We start from the raw sequence: 19,331 nt of genomic DNA on the forward strand, positions 1-19,331 counted from the left end.
GATAATATATCATAATTGATCATTGTGATTAATTGCAGGTAATTTAATTGCGACCAATAAAAATCTATCACGTGAATAATCTGTGTTATTATCAGAAAACGACGAAGTAAATTTAATTTGACCCATGTAATCCCACAGCAAGGCGCGAAATTGTATCTTGAAAACGCACCCCCCAGAGTGCTCGAGCCCGTTAAAAGTTCTCTCGAACGATCCTCTGACAGAGAGAGATCATGCCAATTATCAATTTCCAAATCCCGTTTGATTAAAGCCATTCGACTACGAAAGAGCCCCCGCTTTATCGAGACATCTCGCGGCCCTTTAACGAGTAACCGATGTCAAACGCAGCCAGAGAAGAGACCGACAAACACACACACACATACACACATAAGCAGAACCCACGCGCGACGTACATACGTGTGGAGAGAAGGAAGGAAGGGAAGCTCGGGGTCACTCTCGCCGGGGAATACACCGAATTCGAGATATATCCAGGCAGAACCAACTATTAATTTGGTTCCCAGGCGTCGGGCGGAGGTAGGGGCAGAAGTACGAGCGAAGAGCCACGAAGGGCGGGCACGCGAGGTGGAAAGGAAGGGCCGGAGAGAGAAAGAGGGGAGGCTTCAACCAGAACCAGAAAGCCTCCGGGGCAACAGATTACTGTCTACAGCCTACACCCTTCGCCTCCTCCCCATCCCTGTCCTTCTCCACCCCTCTCCGTTCTCCCCCGGTTCCTGTCCTTTCCTCCTCTGCATACCCATCTCCCGGTCTACCGTGGCTGGCCCATGAAGTTAATAATCATCAAAAGTCACAGTGTTTGTCGAGGGCGGCCGCCCTTTGTGCGCCCACGCGTGCTCCTGACGCTAATACGACTCCACCCGGGCTTTATTACGAGTTATTAGAGTTATTACATCGGCGACGGATTTTCACGTGCAACGCCAGCGCACACTTACGGTCGCGAGCATGTTTCTTTTGTATCCCGTTCGCTTTTTTTCCACCGTTCAAACTTTTTTCTTTCTCTCCACTTTTTCGCAAACTCGCTATTCTCGCGTTTTCTTCGAACTAAAAGAAGTCAGCAACGGCAATTAAAGCAGCTCAGCACGCGTGTTCTAAAATGCAATAGTACAAAACAGCATCTACAAAAAAAGTGTTAAGCGTCAAGGAGAAATAAATAAATTAAACGAAAACAGAAACGAAGAAATTAACAGGCAATACAGCAAAGCGTGTTTACTGTATGAATTATAAGAAAATAAGAAAAGTAAAAAAGTATCATTACAACAAGAAGGGGAAGAAAACGATAAAAATAAATACCGAAAATAGGACCGACTAATAAGACTAATTGACGAAATGACATTTGTGATTTGTCCTCGCTGCGGTAATTGGTGCCTATTATATCCAGAGAACAGACGATAAAAAATAAACAGTACGTAGTCTGCACGTTGTACGATTAGTAGTAATTTCGTTATTTCGTTCCGTTTAACTGTTCACTTAGTTGTTTGCAATGCATCACATAATGTTTCATAATAATTTTATGTGACTGGAAGTGGTCCGGGTCCACCAACAATGAGAGTGGCGTATTGATCAGACGCAGATGAGTGTCTCTATAAACGAGCAGTCATAATTGCGGTGCAGTTACGGAATTGTATGCGGTAGAGCACAGCCATGAAACACGAAACGATGGCGTTGCTACTGGATGCACGACGCAACCTAATTTCGAGTGCACAGACGCCATTTAATGGCATTAAATACGCGCGCTCCGCGATCCAATTCTCGACGTCTTTCGAGTCCAATTCCTCTGACATTCTGTTAACGTTAACCAAAACTTAACTAAATGTTCCTTCTCTTACTAGATCGCTCATAATTTCATGGCGTAACTGTTAGTAATAATATGAAAATACTAAGAGAAGCGCGGCACAAATAGAAAATAGGATATTATAACAGTAATATTAGATTAGAATTCGGAGATTGATTGAACAAGCGATTTATTTTAGCGCAGTTAAAAAGAGACTATAAAACGATACAGTTTCGCAATATCCCGAACATGAAAAAATTTGAAAAGTCATCGTTTCGATTGACTTTACAGAATTTGCCCCCCGAATTACTCACAAGTGACAAAAGCGCGTGTATATATGTACGAAGAGAGATCTGTTTGAAAGCCTCGTTTCGGCGCAAACATATTGTCTGGCAAATAGCTTCCTGCACAAAGGATGCATTCACTCGCAGCCGATTTCGCCGCCGCAAGAGCGTACAGCGAGAAAACACAACGACTGTGCCAGACAATGTGGGCACGGTGTCAAAATACGCGGGCCATACGGCTAATTTGTCGAATTTCTGCGCGGCCTCTCATTCACACCACCCTCCTGATCGTGCTGCTCGAGGAACGTTGTTCGCATATTACGCATTGTGACAAACTTTTTGAGAATTGCAAGATGTGAGACAGGCTGCAATTTATATTAAAATATAACAGGACCTTTGTACAATTATTTTAAATTGAATTGCAAATCTGAATTTAAAATAGAAAATACGTTTATATTTTTTCTTGAAGATTTTATCACTGTCTATTAAGATTAATTTGTTAAAAGAATATAATACCACGAGAATATAGATTTATCTCGTCTGTGAGCACGATAAAAATAATTAAAATTTTATAATATTTTATATATTTTTTATAATAATAGTAATCTCTCTAATTAGAATATATTGGATTACATTAGAATTGTTTTAAACTCCCCTTGTAATATTAAATAATTTTTTAAATTTGGCAAACATGATATTTTTTATAATTATCAACTAAATGATTGTTTGAATTTTAAATATGCGGTAATGTGTGGTATTTTTATTGTTTAATGTACTCTGTTATTTATCAAATACAAAATGTACTCAATGAAGAAATCTTCACGAGCACATGAGATTCCTGTGACTTTGTGATAAAAACTTACATTCTCCTCGCGATCTAAAGATCATCCACCGAAATCATGCGATGCGAAAATCTACTCGACAATAACAAACAGAAGATCCGTGGCGGATCTGTGAACGGCGTTATGAGGAGCCGTTTAGTCGCATTGTAAAAGTGAAATCGCCTCGTGTTTGGGATGTTATTTGTAGCACATTAGTATTGTATCGCAGTACGACGGGGTTAGACCGGGGCGTTGGAGTGTTTAAGGGTGATTACACGCAACGACAGGGGTGGCTTTATTGGAGAACGCTGCCAGCGGTGCTCACTTATATCTGAAATCTTCTAGAATTCGCGGAAATGAATATTTGATATTGTAAGATTGCAGCTTTTGATTACATCTAAAAGAAAGATGCACTTACAATATCGAACAAAATTCAATATTTAAATTCTAATATATATATATATATATATATAGAATTTGCATCGTAGCATTGTAATAAATTACAAAACACATTTAAATAGTGGAATATATATATATATATATATATATTTTTTTATATATGCTGAAAAAAGCTCAAAACGCAATATTTTTAAACGTTTGTGTTTCACACACTTGTGTAAACCGGTGCAAGATTGACTTGAATAATCACGTGTTGCACGATGTTGCCATTAATTAGCTGAAATCGCGTATAAGCGGCTAAGAAGAACAAAATGAGAACGACTGCGTAGGATTGAATTTGGCCGACAGTTTGACAGGGCTGAAGCAGAGAAGGGGGAATAGTACGAGAAGAGAGAGGGGCGGCGAGAGGGGGATGGGGGCATAAAAAGCGCGGTGAATAATAGACTCCAACCCTCTCCAAACATCTCCCTTCTCTATGCATACCGCGGTACCCTGGACCGGAATCTAGGCTTATATTCGAAACGTGTCCCCTCTTCCTTTTCTACTCTCCCTTCTATCCACACTCGTCGTATAGTGTACTGAAGCTTTGATAAACTTGTAATACACCTGGAAGAAAAATAATCTCCTTTGTCTTTTTCCTTGTTCAGGGATTAGTGACAGCATTGTGTTAGCCGTTTTCGGCCTGACCGATTAACATCGATGATTACGTCCGATGGTGAACGCGCGCGTATCTCTATCATGCCATATATATAACAGTAGAATCGCTATCAGCATGTCGCCCTTGTAGGGGTAAAGAAACGGGAGTACCTTTATATAGATAGAAGATAATCGAAACTGATTGATTTGGCAACATTCCAAACGATAACTAACTGAAATTTAATTGATATTCTGTTTGCTTCTCTACGTTGATATGAAAAAGGTCACGGAACTAATAAAATTTAAGTTAATTTTAACTAAGATTTATAGAAATGACTTTGTGGAATAAATATTAATCGTCAATTAAAAATTCTTATATTTTTTTCACTATTTCATTTAAAATATCTTTATCAAAAGTAATTGATTTATAATGTTTTAGTCCTATTTTTAATTTTTAGCGACGGCAACTGTTAAACTAACTTCAAAAAACTTTAGTCATTGCAAATTAAGATATAGTTATTTAATTTCATATAGTATATGTGAGAATTTATTACTCTTTCTCTTTCACTAAATCGTAAATAATTTTTATAATGAATTAATGTTATGTACGTTCACATTGACAAAACATATGTATGTCACTAAAAATCCGTAACAAATATTGTGTAACTTCTTGAAATTAGTTTATTGACCTTGCCTGATAATAAGTTGCATACGAAAAACAATTATCAAAAGATAACCGTGATAACTACTCCGATAATTTTCATTTATCAAAAAAAATAATAAGCAATTCAATAAATCTTATTTAATACAAAAATCCACTTTCGTATCTAAAACAACATTTAGCGCAGCTGTAAAATTAATAAGCATAATTACGTGACTTGTTGATCATTATGTGACTTTTGTATGAGTAAAATAATTACTTTAAAAATTACGGTATATAAAATTAATAATTATTTTCTTAAAATATAAAAAAATTTTGATTAATAAAAGTTTTATTATCCAATCAATCACCCTGCATAGTTTTTTGTTCACGCGCACGCATTTAAGTTTAATATAAAAATATTTCAGTAACATTTTCTTGTTTCTTAAATATCATATTTTGTTTATTACAAACTGCATAATTATAACAATAATAAAAGCATCTAATTCATAGAACTTTTAACTTCGTTAAAATTTATTCTCTCGAAAATATTTAAGAGACATTTCTATAAAAGGCGTCTATACAACAAAATTCCCATCATCACTGTGAAAACCGATGCCACCGCGATGTATCACGACGCCTTCGCGAGCACATCCGCGCGACTCTTTTAAAAGCCTCACAAGCCACTACCACGACGAACAATAGCTAAAATCTGTTAATACTCCGATCGACAACAATGAATTCGACGTGGCGTGAGCACCTCGAATACCTTTTTGCTGGCGCTAATCCGAATTCGGCGAGAGCCGCCGTCGAGTATAAAGCGACCATCGTCCCGGAACAATGTTCCATCAGAGAAGGAGAGAGAGAGAGAGAGAGAGAGAGAGAAAGGAAGAGAGAAAGACAGCGAAATGAGAGACGGTCATACGCGTGCGCATGTATGTGCAGTGTAAAAGAAAAAAAGCTCGTACGATAGAGTTTGAGAGTGATTTTCGGCGTGATATACTTCTTGCTCGTCGAATAGTCATCACCGTATGTTACTAAAGAGAGCGAAAGCTGTTATTGCACAGTCACCGGAAACACACATCATCCATACATTCATATTTTCTGCATGATAAATATCATATTCACTATACGACCGACTACAGAGTAGTACATGGTAACAAAAAAAAAAAAAAAAACACACGCAAATGTACAAATGCAAAAAAATTAGAAAATAATTCATCAAATAGAAATTTGTTTTGTAATAACACGTCGCTACGTATGACAAATGGTCTTGTAAAGTCTTATTTTTCATTTTGTTTCAATATTACAACATTGCATGACAGAGTTTCTCGCGCATTATTATAATATTTAGAACATATTAGAGAGGTTTCTTTAAAAAAAATTAATTGGGCGATATTTATCCGTCACACTCTTTACCAATTACGTGAAGTAACTATGCGAAAGAGTCGCCGACTGTTATTCCTTTACGTTACTTGCGCATTAACGCGATAATGATAATTAGCCCTCTCATCCGCGCACCGACCTTCCAGCCGAGTCTTGCAAATTATGAAACTCCGATATCACGAAGTCTGTCGGACGAGAGTGCGCCAGATAAAATCTCACAAAGACTAACACATTAAGAAGGGAGCGGAGAGGGAGCACGAAAAAGTGTCGCCGCTTCTCAACGACAACGGAACGACGTCCAATTTTAATCTCGGAATTACTTCCATTTTATTTCAATTTTCTTGCATTTAAACCGTCTAAGCGAGTTTACCTTCGCAATATCATTGCCGAGGATCGTCGCGAGTCGTTGGCTGGTCGGGTCGGATAGGAAGAAAGGGCAGAAAACCGAAAGGAACAAGAGAGACGGAGAGAGAAGATAAGAACATCGGCGGAGGCGGGCGGAAAAGGTGGAAGTACCTGCTCTAATAAATTTACGACCTAAAAAGATTAAGCCGCGTTAGCCCTGTTCTTTATATTTCCGCGAGAGGAGCGAGAACGAGCGCGCGCGCTCTTTCACCACTAACAAGCGTGAGTCGCTCCTCGGCGAACGAGACGAAGATGGAGCGTCGCGGTGAGATATAAGATCACTAGAGACGGAGAGAGAGAGCAGGAAAAAGAGACGGTGAAAGCGAAGGGAAAAGGAGGCTGGAACGAGATGGAAAAGGATATATAAGAGATACGAAGGGAAATTCGCTTATTTTCCCATCATTTCGGCGTGGCATCTTGTCCGTAGCCTTTTCTCATCCACGGAGCCAGGAAAGAAAATTGCTTCTCGTCCTCGAGAGCGGAATATCGTCCTGATGAGCCCGGGAATGCTCCGATATCCATCCCTCCTTCTCCCCTGAACCCCAAACCTCCGTGATGCCTCCGACGTTTAACCCCGTCTTCGTTTCACTTCGTTTCCGCATTCTCCTCTGTCTCTCTTGCTCGCTCTCTGCGCTCTCCTTTTCCCTTTCTGATGATTCACCGCTGCTCATTTCCAACAGTAACATTCAATTTGCTAGTCGCTTGTTATCCGAACACAATGATTCTCCTTGTCGATTATTTCGGAAGCGCGAAGAAATTTTTACATCGTCTTTACATAAATAAGAACTATTGCAAAAATTTTTATACGTTTGAAAGTGGAACACGATAGCACTAAATTATAATTGATAATATTCTTAAATAATATACCTATTTCTCGAGGTGATAATTTGTAATAATGATTATCTCATAGTCATTCGTCAGCTACCGTTGTGAAATTCGAACCGATTGCTCAGCGTTATTTATCCGAAACAAGTGTTAAGCCTGTCGAAAAAAAATCAAGATTCATCGATCGTCGATCGATCTTGATCTTGTTCTCGCTCGCCTCGCCGCCGCGTATAAATTCATCACGGTACCCGGTGGGCCTTACACCCGTTGTGTCTCGACGGGAACTGAATAATTCATAAGGCAAGACCGATAGCATCGGCTCTTAACGCAATAGACTTAAGCGAGCTGCCAACAGCAGCCATACTGCAATAAAGAAATCAGCATGGCCGAAACGTCCCGGTGAGCCGCCGGGTGGTGCCCCTCCGTCGTTTCTTTCCTCCTTAGTCTACTGCGGAGGAGCACCACGTCGCCTCGCTCTCTCACTTTCGATTTTGCCCCACAGGCTCGTTACCCTCTTAATGCCGATGGTGGAATGGACTTCTCCGTCTCACCCTTCGATCTTTCGCCGACCGAGTCGCTCTTTTTGCCCTCCCCCCTTTTCTTAGCCAACGCCGCTTTCAGGGGTGGACCTCGGAGACCCGCCCAGAAAGATATTTCTGCAACCCTCCTTTTGGAAGCAGAAATCGAGAAAGACAAGGAGGAGAAAAGAGAGGAAGAGAAAGTAGAAAAGAAAGAGAGAGTGTGAGAAAGAGAGAGAAAGTCTTGGCAGCCACTTTTCTCACCCTCCGCATGATCGCATCCCGCCAAAGAAACTCCATTTTCCACCAAACCCTCGGAATCTCTCCTTTCTTGCTCGCCCTTTTTCTCACTTTTGCTCTGACTCTTACCGTCTTGCGCACTCCGGCTACTTTCTCGCGGTTAGATTTTCGCAGTTGACCGGTCTTATCGTGAGGGGCAAATGTGCCGCCTTTTCGTAGGGCAAAACTCGTCTAACTCGACCGGAACTGCCAATGTCAACTTCGGGAGTGCAACGACGCGGATGTTTGCTTCAAGAAATCTATCGAGTCAATCGCAATTATATTTTCGGTATCAAAATTGTAAGAAACTTCCGGTAATGATTAAAAATGTGTACATACAATTACAATTAAAACAACAAACATTTTTTTGGTTTATAAAAAGTAAATGAATTTTAAATTAATTAAGTTTAAATCTGGAAAAACCTTTTAAACTATTTTATTAATTTTTTAATTGTATTATTATTTATTTAATTGGACGATTATTGCGTTGTTTTTAGTTAGCTAATAGCATTACGTTGTATAATAAAAATTAATTCTTATAAAAAGGAACGTTCAAAATTGCTGGATTAAAAAAAATGTGCGATTACAATAGCATAAAAGAAAAAAGCTACGATTATAATAGAATAAGAAAATATATATTAATAGCATAACGAAGATCGAACACTTTATCAAAGTCAAAAGCGATATCTCGAGTTTGTTGTGGAGATCAGAGTGCACAGGGTGAGAAGAATGAGAAGAAAGGAGGGTGCCCTTTTCCTCAAGTATACGGTAGTGACACGTTACTATTATCACGTCTCAAGGGCTAATGAGAGTTTGTGCCGCTATTGTTCCCGATTTACGTCGTACGGCTAAACGCCGTAGCGTTCTTAATGAATTTGCGAAATTAAGTTCACTAAATATTAAACATGGCTAATATTATTATTTATCGATTAAAAGCAGAACAGGCAGTACAATTTAACACGTTCGCAGAATATCTTATAAATTAAAAATTGGAGATTACTTGTAATTTATATATAAATAATCGTTTCAGTCTTTTTCAATATTATTCCGATCGAATAATGATTGTTGTTACGAATTATGTTGCAGGTCTGGTTTCAGAATAGACGAGCCAAGTGGCGCAGACAGGAGAAAATGGAGGCTGCGAGATTAGGTTTAAGCGAATATCACCATGCTGCTAATATGAGGTTCGTCTAAATACTCATGTTAACGGAATTGAAATCGCGTATAAATCTTCGTAATGAATGTATAACAGCTACATTGCGAAGATATATATTTCGTTTCAGGAACGTCGCCGGTCCAGCCCTAGGTTTGCCAGGAGATCCTTGGCTAGCGCCGCCAGGATTGCTCAGTGCGCTTCCTGGTTTTCTCGCTGCGCCTCATACGGGATATCCTAGTTATCTAACGTCACCCAGGCGATTGCCATCACCGCCAAATGTAGGCGCTGTGACTAACCCTGTTCCGGGTAACAACCGTTTTTAGTATATATTCCAGTTTTCTAAATTTTAACATTTTAACAAACTAACATCTAACTAAAATGTCTGGATTTACGAATTAATGTGCTCGTCAAATTTAAAACATATATATGCATCTGAGACTTTTAAAACGTAAAATACAATCATAAAGTGAGAATTAGTGTATTTATAAAGAAAATTGATTTAGAAGTTTAAGAATTCAAAATTTCTTGATATCCGAGTATGTATAACATTTTCGCAATATAAAAATATTTTAAGAAACAATCGACACCACGTTTATCGTCATTATTATTACATATTCAATGAAACGTAGATATTGCATTGTTTGCAGGATCGCTTGCCAGCAGTATGGCGAGCATAAGTGCCGGCAGTCACGTACAACCACCGCCACCGAGTCCACCGGGACACGATCCTCGCACCTCAAGCATCCAAGCGCTCAGGATGCGGGCCAAGGAACATGTCGAGAGCATCACCAAAGGCCTACAGATGGTCTGAAGGTTAACGGAAAATTCGTCAAGGGCGCGCATCGCTACCAGCCGCATCGGCCTCACACTCGTGATAGCGTGACAAGGAAGCGGGCAACGCGAGTAAGGAAGCGCGGCTTCGCCCCGATATTCCAAATCCTAATGAATCGCCTAAGCAGCGAGAGCGGTATGTCGACCGATAAGAGCGAGAGAATACGTTCCGTGACATAGAAAAGTCGGCGACGGTGCTGGACGTAACGAAAGTACAAGAAATTTGCAAGAGAAAACGGCGATCGTCCAACCTGGTAATAACTCTGGTTGAAAAGAGAAGAAAGGGCGCGGTACTAGTTCTTGGTACCAATAATTATCAAAGGAATAATCTAATGTTCACTGGTGACATATTAAATGACTAAAAATTACAACAACTGATGATCGTGGAGACAATCAGTGTGATAATTGGCAAGTATCTAATCAATAAATATGTGTTCCTGCTTGAAAATGGTCTAATTACACACTGAAATATTTCCGTGACAAAATTTCAACTAAAAAATATCGAAGAAAGAACACAAAAAACGCATAAAAAGATGCCTAAAAGATTATAAAATTAATTTGCGTTATTTGTAATGTTTTTGACAACAAATAATCAAAATTATTAAATAGCCGGCCGATAGATAAAAGTTCACGCTTTTGGCAAATCATCTTTTGGGCGGATTTCATTCGTGAAGAAAATTTGCTCGAGATTTGCTCTAAGTCGGCATTGTGCAATAGACGAAGAAAATTATGTTGCGCAAATTTGTCGCACAATTGAGGTAAAAATAAAAAAGATAGCTTCTGATTTACTTTTACAACTTATTGCAAATGCTTGCGTGTCGAGTATTATGCTAAATTATTTTTTAAAACGTTTAAAAAATATTGCCATAAAAATATGTAATAGTTTTTCCAGAATAAAAATATTTAGCTCGAGAAAGATCGAAATAAACATTATCATTATAACAGTTTGATTTTAAATTTGTCTAAATAGTTTGTTAATTCATTAATATTTGATTGAGTTTATAAAAGATGCCGGGCATACATTTAAAGATGCAGTGACACAAGTTGGCAGCCGATATATTTCTTATTACTCAATGCTACCCAATAATTAGTAGCATGTGCGCGTAATGAGAACTAGCCAACGATATTCCTCATAAAATAATTCACGGCTATCAAATAAGTGAACAGATGTCAATGAATTAGTACGCGATTTACGTGCGGGATATTTAAATCATCACTCAATACATAAACTATTTAGAGAGATAATAAATAACAGCTCTTAACGGGCTATCTATTTAGATCGCGTGTAAAGTGATAATTTAGATATTCTGCGCGTAAAGATTCGACTTTGTATTAAACATACACGGAATCTCGATCGTCTCTTGCTCCTTCGTTCAAACGCGCTCTGCGTCGCGTTGCTCATTTGTTGCAATAAAAAAATCATAATAAAAATATCGCTTCAGTTTTTGATGAGAAATATCGATCTGTTTAACAAATACGCTTATTGTCGAACATCTTGGATATTAGTGCATAATAAGTATCTTATAATTCGGGCAACGCTATCACCTCGAATTCTGTTAGTTGTGCGCTCTGTTATAAACAACATCCGAGTGAAGCAATAACGGTGTCCTTTAAAAGATTAACCGATCAAATTGAGTAACGCTTCGCGAAGTGTTTCCGATTCGTCCTCGTCGACCGAGTATTTCCTCGCAACTCGAGGCAAATTGCGTTCAACCATCGTAGCAGACTACGCGCGGCCGAAACATTTGGTTAAACATGGAACGTAAATCAGAAGTCGATCGATCCCTTGAAAATCTTATGGATCGGCGATTCTCACGAACCCGATGGCAATCATCGATTGCGTATCGGCGAACTAGCGAAATATCTCTTGTAGAATATAGGATAAAGACACACGAGGAGGCGGAAAAAAAGAATTTTGACATAAACAATATTCTGCAGTATTAATACATTAAGGCAAAGAATTGTGCATATTATCTAGATGCCATCACGGTATGTAAATTCCGGAAAGCGCCGAGGATGATTCGCCACGCGTTTCTGATCATATTTGACAATTGATGTGAAGTTTGAATCGCGATGTGCAAAATCGTAAAGTACTATTTTACATTTTCCAAATACGAAAATATTGAAGTTGTTATGCATTATTGTTACTTTCTCAGACTAATTCGATGATTTCTTTCAGTGATTACAGTATGTCTATTTTTTGAATATGATACAAATTTTTATTCGAATAATAAGTCTTTATATTCAATATATCTTCTATTTTGATGTATTACTATTTACGATTTTGCAGATCATATTTCACGAATATTTATACTCGATCATTCACAAGTGATGGCGATCAGCCTCCGCGATCCGTAAACGATAACTCGTAGAAAACGAAGAAATGTAGTTAGTCACTTCCCGGACGTCTATTTGTATATATACCCGCTCGTGACAAAATAAAATTCGATGTACATATTTAATCGTACCATATCGTTTGAAAACAGGGCCTCCTTTATTGAAATAAAAATACAAGCGATGATAATATCAAAATGAGCAAATTTTACTATCCCCTTATCGTCGACATCTTCCTTTTCCTAAATCCGAGACAAGTTTTTTTCTAAATGCATGTAAAAGTAATAAAACTTGAAATTCAAAGTTTGACATTAAGAAAAGCTGCTAATGATATTAATAAGATATGTTTGCTAATTTTCTCAATTTGTATATTACACAGAATTGCAGAATAAATATTTCCTTCAACGCGTTTTATGTTTCTTATTAAAAGTTTCTAAAAGTCATTAGATCCCAAAAAGATATTATGCTGCTACTGTTATATATTCACTATTATTTATATATATTATATCTACTTATATATAAATAATTTAATTTATTTTGCAGTCGATTCTTAACGATCTAGTGTAACCGATTAACAGGTTGCATTTTTCGCATGTTAGTACCAATCGGTATTTAACGGAGTGAGATGTATACTGTGAAAATTTGAATTCCTACGAAGGAAGTAAAACATATTTGCGAAAGAATTAACATATCAAAGGATGACTTTAATTAAGTCTTAATTCATTTTCGCGAAAAGAGGGAGGCAGCAGGGGATAGCTGCAGTTGGTAGGAAACCATCGTTCAGCTTTCTTCGGATTTAATTAAAACCGAAGATTTGTTAGAACACGAAAAATCCGTCAATGAACGATCAAAAATTAGCGACTGTTAAAATGATAATTCCTCTTATAATCTATAAAATAAAGCAAAAATATATTTAAAAATTCAGCTGCTTCTTTCTTATTTTTTGTAATTAACTAAAATTAATTAAAATCTTTAAAGAGAAATTTTTATGACTAACAAAAAAATAAGATAGCAATATTTTAACTATATTTTAATTCTAACATGTTTTAAAATAGAAAATGTAGAAATAGTAGAAATTGAAAATTAAAAAGCACGGATTTTACTCAAGTGGCATATTTAAAAAATTTTTTTAATTTTAACGATACTTTCCAGCTAAACTTTTTTTCTACTTAATTTTAAACAGATAGAAATATTACCCCTTAATCTTTTAAATTTTCTAACTCATAGTTTTTTCTACTCATCGATCAGGCCCATTGTACAAGAAGCGCAACCAATCAGATGGGTCTTTTACTTCGGTCTGTCCATACATTCCCTGCCTGGGAATTTAACGCAGCGACCGATGGTTCGATGCAAATGCCGTTCGAAAATTCCGTTTGCGCGAGTAAACGTGACAGCGAACGTGTGCAAGCCGATCATCTTTTTCAAGGGTGGCGAAAAAGCAGCGGCGGGGCAGCGTCGGGGCGTGAAAGGATTCGGCGTTAACAGGCACCAACAACGGCAAGTCGATGGAACAATGGTGCTGAATGGTCCCCGGACGATTAGGTATTCCAATCGTTGCGTTAGGGGCTGCTGTGAAGTGCGGCGGGGTGAAGGAGAGAAAAGGCGGGTTTGACGGCAGAGGGGTTGGAGGAAGGGGGCAGCGGAGGGGCCGACGCGGTAAGAGGACGCCAGAACTCACCCAATAAAATGGTAATTTCTGTTTGCGGAAGTTAACCATGCGAGCGAGCTTGGAGATTCGAGTCCATGCGTACTCCCTAACTCCAAAGACTAATAATACTCGAGGCAGAACGCTACCGACAGTGATATAGTTGTATAGTTGGAAGAAGGCGCGAGTAAAATCGTATGAGAGAGAAAGAGAGACGTCTCTCATGCGAACGCGGGAGTTAGTAGAAAGCGCGAGAGTTGCGGGACGTGAGTGGAAAAGTCGGAGAAACTCGGAAAATAGAGATGGATACAGTACGAGAATTCATCCTGTCGGATTAGAGAAAGCGGCATACGAAATATTTTTTTTATGAGTTTGACGAGTCTCGAAATATTAATAACATGAAAATTAAAATGTCAACAAATAAAAAATTTTATACGCATATAAAACTCGTAATGCATATACGCAAATATCAAAAGTTATCATTTATCTCGATCTTTTAAATTGCAATATTATGTACATATTTCATGCAAAAACTAAGTTTTAAATTTTTCTGTTGAAATAGCATCAGCTTTAAGCTTAATGACAATGCTCTTATTTATTTAATATTCTAAAGTTTAATATATAATATAAAATGCACTTTCAAAAAGCCAATCTCATATTCTAACAATAAGAACCCGTTTCTATAAAATATTCTTAATATAAATAAATTGTAAGTATATATGCCTGGGTGAACATAATTATATGTGTTTAAATAATAAACAAGTAATTGTATTCATCCGTTGAGACACAACAATTTGCTTCACTCATTGCAAATTCCGCCTTATTGTTGCTCTACAGCAACTTTGTCGAAAAATCGATAAACCCTAACTTAATTACGCACGTACAGAAAAAAATTAACCATAGACCCTTCATTTTCAAAAATCACAGATTCACATCGTGAGTTTACCACACTACATTACACGAAATACAAATGCGAGATCAAACGTACTTTGTGCCGCAATTATAAGATTTAAATTAAGCACTAGCTACAGGTTATTCAGTACATTAGCAACTACATATAATTATAAAATGCAGTGAGGTAAATGTAGTGTAATGTAGCTATAACACAATATAGTAAGAAAAAATATAATGTACCAATATTTTTCGACTCTCAAATTTTATATTGCATAAGAAAAAAAAGAAATTGTTCAGTGAAAATTTTTCAGAAAAAAAAATATCCAGTAAAATAAATTCCAAAAGCGAATTAATTATATCAAGTGCCGTATAAGCAATTGTGCTAATAACCATATTTGCATTTATGGCAACAATGTACATCCAAACAACTGTACATCCAAAATCATACTTTGACAATTCGCTCTCTTGCAAAAACAATTAAGTAAAACGTGTTGAATAAATTTATTGATAAAATTAGATAAAAAATATATTTATATATTTATTTAAATTATATATTAACAAATGTATTTACAAAATCTTTATCTTTAAAAATTTTAATTTCTAAATTCAGTTTTTATAATTTATGTCTTTATAATATTTTTTATTTTTTATATATATATTTAAAAATTTGTAATTTAAGAGTAATAAACTACATATGATTTGTGCAAAGTTTGAAATTTTTCACTGTTAAAATAAAGAAAAAATATTTTTATATTTTATCATTAATTTCATAAAATACAATAATAATAGACAAAGATATCAATTATTAAATCAAATTATCAAAGTATGATTCTTGTAGCAGTGTATAATAATTATTAACAAATAAAAATGCAACAAATAATATCAGTATTTTGTATATGGAAATATAATAAATGAGAATTCACTCACCAGTCGTTGTACCTTAGCTAAGTAGCCTTTTCAGCTATACCTGGAGAAATTAATATATATTATAATTATTGTAATGTGTGTGTGTGTGTGTGTATCATCCATTTAATATATATTAATATTATTATTTATATTTAATTTCTATTTTAAAACAAATATATATATGTACAATAGGTAAATTGTGTAAATAAGTGTAATTCCAAATTTTAACAAATATATGATTAACGGTTCAATAAATTTTAAATATTTATAAAAATCTTAATAAGTACATTTAATAAATATAAATATAATTGTGTGTGTGTATGTGTATCCCAATTATGTATCAATATACATAATAAACAAATAATTTTACTCACCAGCTAAGATATTGAAGTTTGTTCCATCAGCTGCAGATTTCATCTTAAAATGCTTTGCATCAAACTGTTGATTGTTGTACTCCAAGTAGATTTTCTCAGTATCTGGAATAAATAAAATACATTTTAGTTATTTTAAATTATGTATTATCTAACTGTTTGTATTTTTATTAAAACATGAAGCATTTTTTAGAGGAATATAGGAAAACAACAGGATGGTTTAAGGAATTAAGAAAAAACAAAGAAGAAAAATTAGAAAGGTTATGAAATAAAGATTTGCATAAAAAAAGGAAAAATACTTAGAAAATTATGAAAAAGGAAGAAAAAGAAGTAAATAGGAAATAGGACAGTGATAATGGTTAAAATAAAGTAGTCAATGGAAAGAAAAAGTAAACAAAAAAATAAAAGAAGGTTAGGATATACAAAGCATAAATAAATGTGATAAATTTGTAAAAATGAGAAAAATATATGGATGAAGGAATATTTATATATAACATTAATGTAAAATTCAACAAAAGGAATAAAGGAATAAGTAAAGAAAGATAAATGATTAAGACAATATGTAAATCAAGTCTACTTCCTCGCTATTATTTGCTAAAGTTAATAAATATTGATATTAAAACACAATCATATATGTAATAAATTGTGTAAACAAGAAGTTTTGTAAATATTTAATAAATATGTTAATAAATATTATTAAGAAATATTTTCAGACACTTTAATAAATATTTCATAAATATAAATTTCTTCAATTATTTATATATATGTGTATGTATATATGTTGTCACAATTATATTATTATATTAAATAATGAAGAAATAATTGTATTCACTAGCTAAAATATTATTATTTACTCTCACTTACTGCAAATTTCGCTTTACATTGCTCCTACATCAGTTTCATCAAAGAATTGATGAATATTTCTGAATGTTATTGTCAGTTGCAAATTAGCTACGCTGCAGAACACAAAACATAAATGTGAGATAAAACATTTTTCTCTGACAAATTCATGCATAGAATTGTAGCTGATACTGTAACATACCACAAGAATAAGTAAGACAAGCGTCTCGATTGCTTGGTGGTTGCACGGAAATCGTCAGGTATGAATACACAATTATATCTGCCCACTTTAATTCCGGCTAGCTCAATTTTCGACATATTACTAATCTAATGAAAGCTAAACCACGTGTCTATGTAATAACACATATTATTTCTGCCTTATCAAAATTTGTAATTAGGACTGCATTGGTACGAATCAACGCTACAGCGATACTGGCGATCGACACTGGCGAAACGCCACTGTTTATAAATATGCGCGGTAAATAATATATATATTCTAATCGCCCGTTACTTTCATCGACACTCCCGGCAAAAATACACACTCATTACGCACTTACGGATACGGATTGATAAGGATACGGATAAAATACGCAAGTCATCACGAAAAGGTGACATTTTACGTTACAGGCTGCGTAATAAAATGGCGGAAATGGCGGTAATAAAAATTCTCATGATGACCAGAGGATGGCGCGCGTGGTGTCGAATAGACTGAAGTTGATCGATGTTGATCATCAAAATGTTGTTTATCCGCGCTATCTTTTGGCCACCGTGAAAACTTCGTTTGCCGCCATTTTAGCTCATAACGCAAAAGGAGAACGCTCCGCAATAAATTAGATTTTGTCCGTATTATTCAGTATCAATCCGCATCCGTAAGTATATAACGAGTACACATTTTTATCAGAAGTGTCGATGAAAGTGACGGACGATTGCCGGATTGTATTATTTATCGCGACATTCACAATTAACGAGATGTTTGATTGTAATCGCCATACCGTAGATATGTACCAGATAGTCATAAATACTTGTAGATTTCACAGACACGGTGTGTGTTATTAGACGCACGATATAGTTCCTATTAAATTAGTAGCATGTTAAAAACTCAGAATTAAGTCGCATAAACATGTTGTGCACTTATCCACACCTGACGCTTTCCGCCCAACCGTCCACACAATCGTTTAGTCTCACTTGCTCCTATAAGTCTGTATACACACTTGCACTCACAGGAGCAAGTGAAACAAACGATTGCATTAACGGTCGTGCAGAGATCGCCAAGTATGGATGCTAATATCCACTAATATGCTATATCAACTACAATTCTGCATGAATATACTACAGCAAAGTGTGTTTTATTTCGTGTTTCGTGTTTCGTGGCGTAATCTATTCGCGATGTGAATCCATAAAAAGAAGTGCGCGTAACCGACAATAAATTTTGAAAGTGTTTCTCAGTTCTTCTATGGAACTGATATAGAGAAGTTTAAAGTAAAATCTGCAAATTGCAATTTAGGTGAGTATAATTATTTATCATTTAAATATGTATAAAATTATGATAACATATACATATACAATTACAAAATTTATATTTCTTAAATATTAAATAAAAATGTTTAAAAATATCTTTTAAAATATTTATTAACATGTATACTTATTGAACATTTGTTAAAATATTTTGTTCACGCAATTCATTGCATATAATAATGTGTATTTTCAGCAAAATAAAATGTATTTTGATTTCTTTAGGTACAGTTGAAAGAACATACATATTATTAATTAAGCTACAACAATCGACGAGCTCATGCATCACATTCTGAAGTGGAACCTGCGGCGGGCAGCTAAAGCAAATTGCAATACCCTAGCAGGTGAATAAAATTATCTATCTATTATTTAAATATGTATATAATTATAATAATACATAAATACATAAATTTTGGAAGTAATTATTTGCAGTTTAATATATATAATTATATTTTATTTAAAATACACAAATAATTAAATGATATACAACAATAAATATATATGAAAGGTGTGGTATAATTTATAATAACTAAAATATATATGTATTAATTTTTCCAGGTACAGCTAAGAAAGTGTATTCTCTAGGGTACAACGTCCGGTGAGTAAATTCATACATTATACTTACATAATTACACAAACCACTGACATTATTTATTTTTCATCGTCGATATTTACTATATAATTGCTAAAAACCATACTTGGATAATTACATTTTGCCTACATTTGTAATGTAAGCATAATAAAATTCAACAGCTTAAATATATCGATACATAATACCTTCTCTTGCAAATATTGCTTTATTTATAATTCAATTATATTTACAAAGGACATTTTATCTTTCTTTTATGTTTTGTGCATTGTAG

General features: G+C 35.4%; 2 protein-coding genes across 6 annotated transcripts in view; one reads left to right on the forward strand and one right to left on the reverse strand.

The window, feature by feature from the left end:
• Nucleotides 1–12,498, forward strand: part of LOC105669321 (retina and anterior neural fold homeobox protein 2-like) — a 43,153-nt gene extending 30,655 nt beyond the window's left edge. The window contains exons 3-5 of one of the 4 annotated variants that reach the window (XM_067354728.1): nucleotides 9,066–9,163; nucleotides 9,263–9,413; nucleotides 9,765–12,498. In XM_067354728.1, coding sequence (XP_067210829.1) covers nucleotides 9,066–9,163; nucleotides 9,263–9,413; nucleotides 9,765–9,812 — 297 coding nt within the window. In that variant the 3' untranslated portion in view covers nucleotides 9,813–12,498. Of the gene's footprint in view, nucleotides 1–9,065; nucleotides 9,164–9,262; nucleotides 9,442–9,764 lie in introns of all 4 variants that reach the window. The other 3 variants (XM_067354727.1, XM_067354729.1, XM_012362209.2) reach the window with 3 other exon arrangements.
• The window catches only part of LOC105669318 (kynurenine/alpha-aminoadipate aminotransferase, mitochondrial-like), a 78,156-nt gene extending 60,638 nt beyond the window's left edge, over nucleotides 1–17,518 (reverse strand). The window contains exons 1-4 of one of the 2 annotated variants that reach the window (XM_067354719.1): nucleotides 17,159–17,518; nucleotides 16,981–17,072; nucleotides 16,120–16,221; nucleotides 15,767–15,806 (exon numbers count right to left, since the gene is read on the reverse strand). The gene's annotated coding sequence lies outside the window, so the exon portion shown is untranslated. Of the gene's footprint in view, nucleotides 1–15,766; nucleotides 15,807–16,119; nucleotides 16,234–16,980; nucleotides 17,073–17,158 lie in introns of those variants that run through there. The other variant, XM_067354720.1, reaches the window with a different exon arrangement.
• Nucleotides 17,519–19,331: the final 1,813 nt, after the last annotated feature.

Source organism: Linepithema humile, chromosome 5 (genome assembly GCF_040581485.1).
Source record: "Linepithema humile isolate Giens D197 chromosome 5, Lhum_UNIL_v1.0, whole genome shotgun sequence".
NCBI classification, from domain to species: Eukaryota; Metazoa; Arthropoda; class Insecta; order Hymenoptera; family Formicidae; genus Linepithema; species Linepithema humile.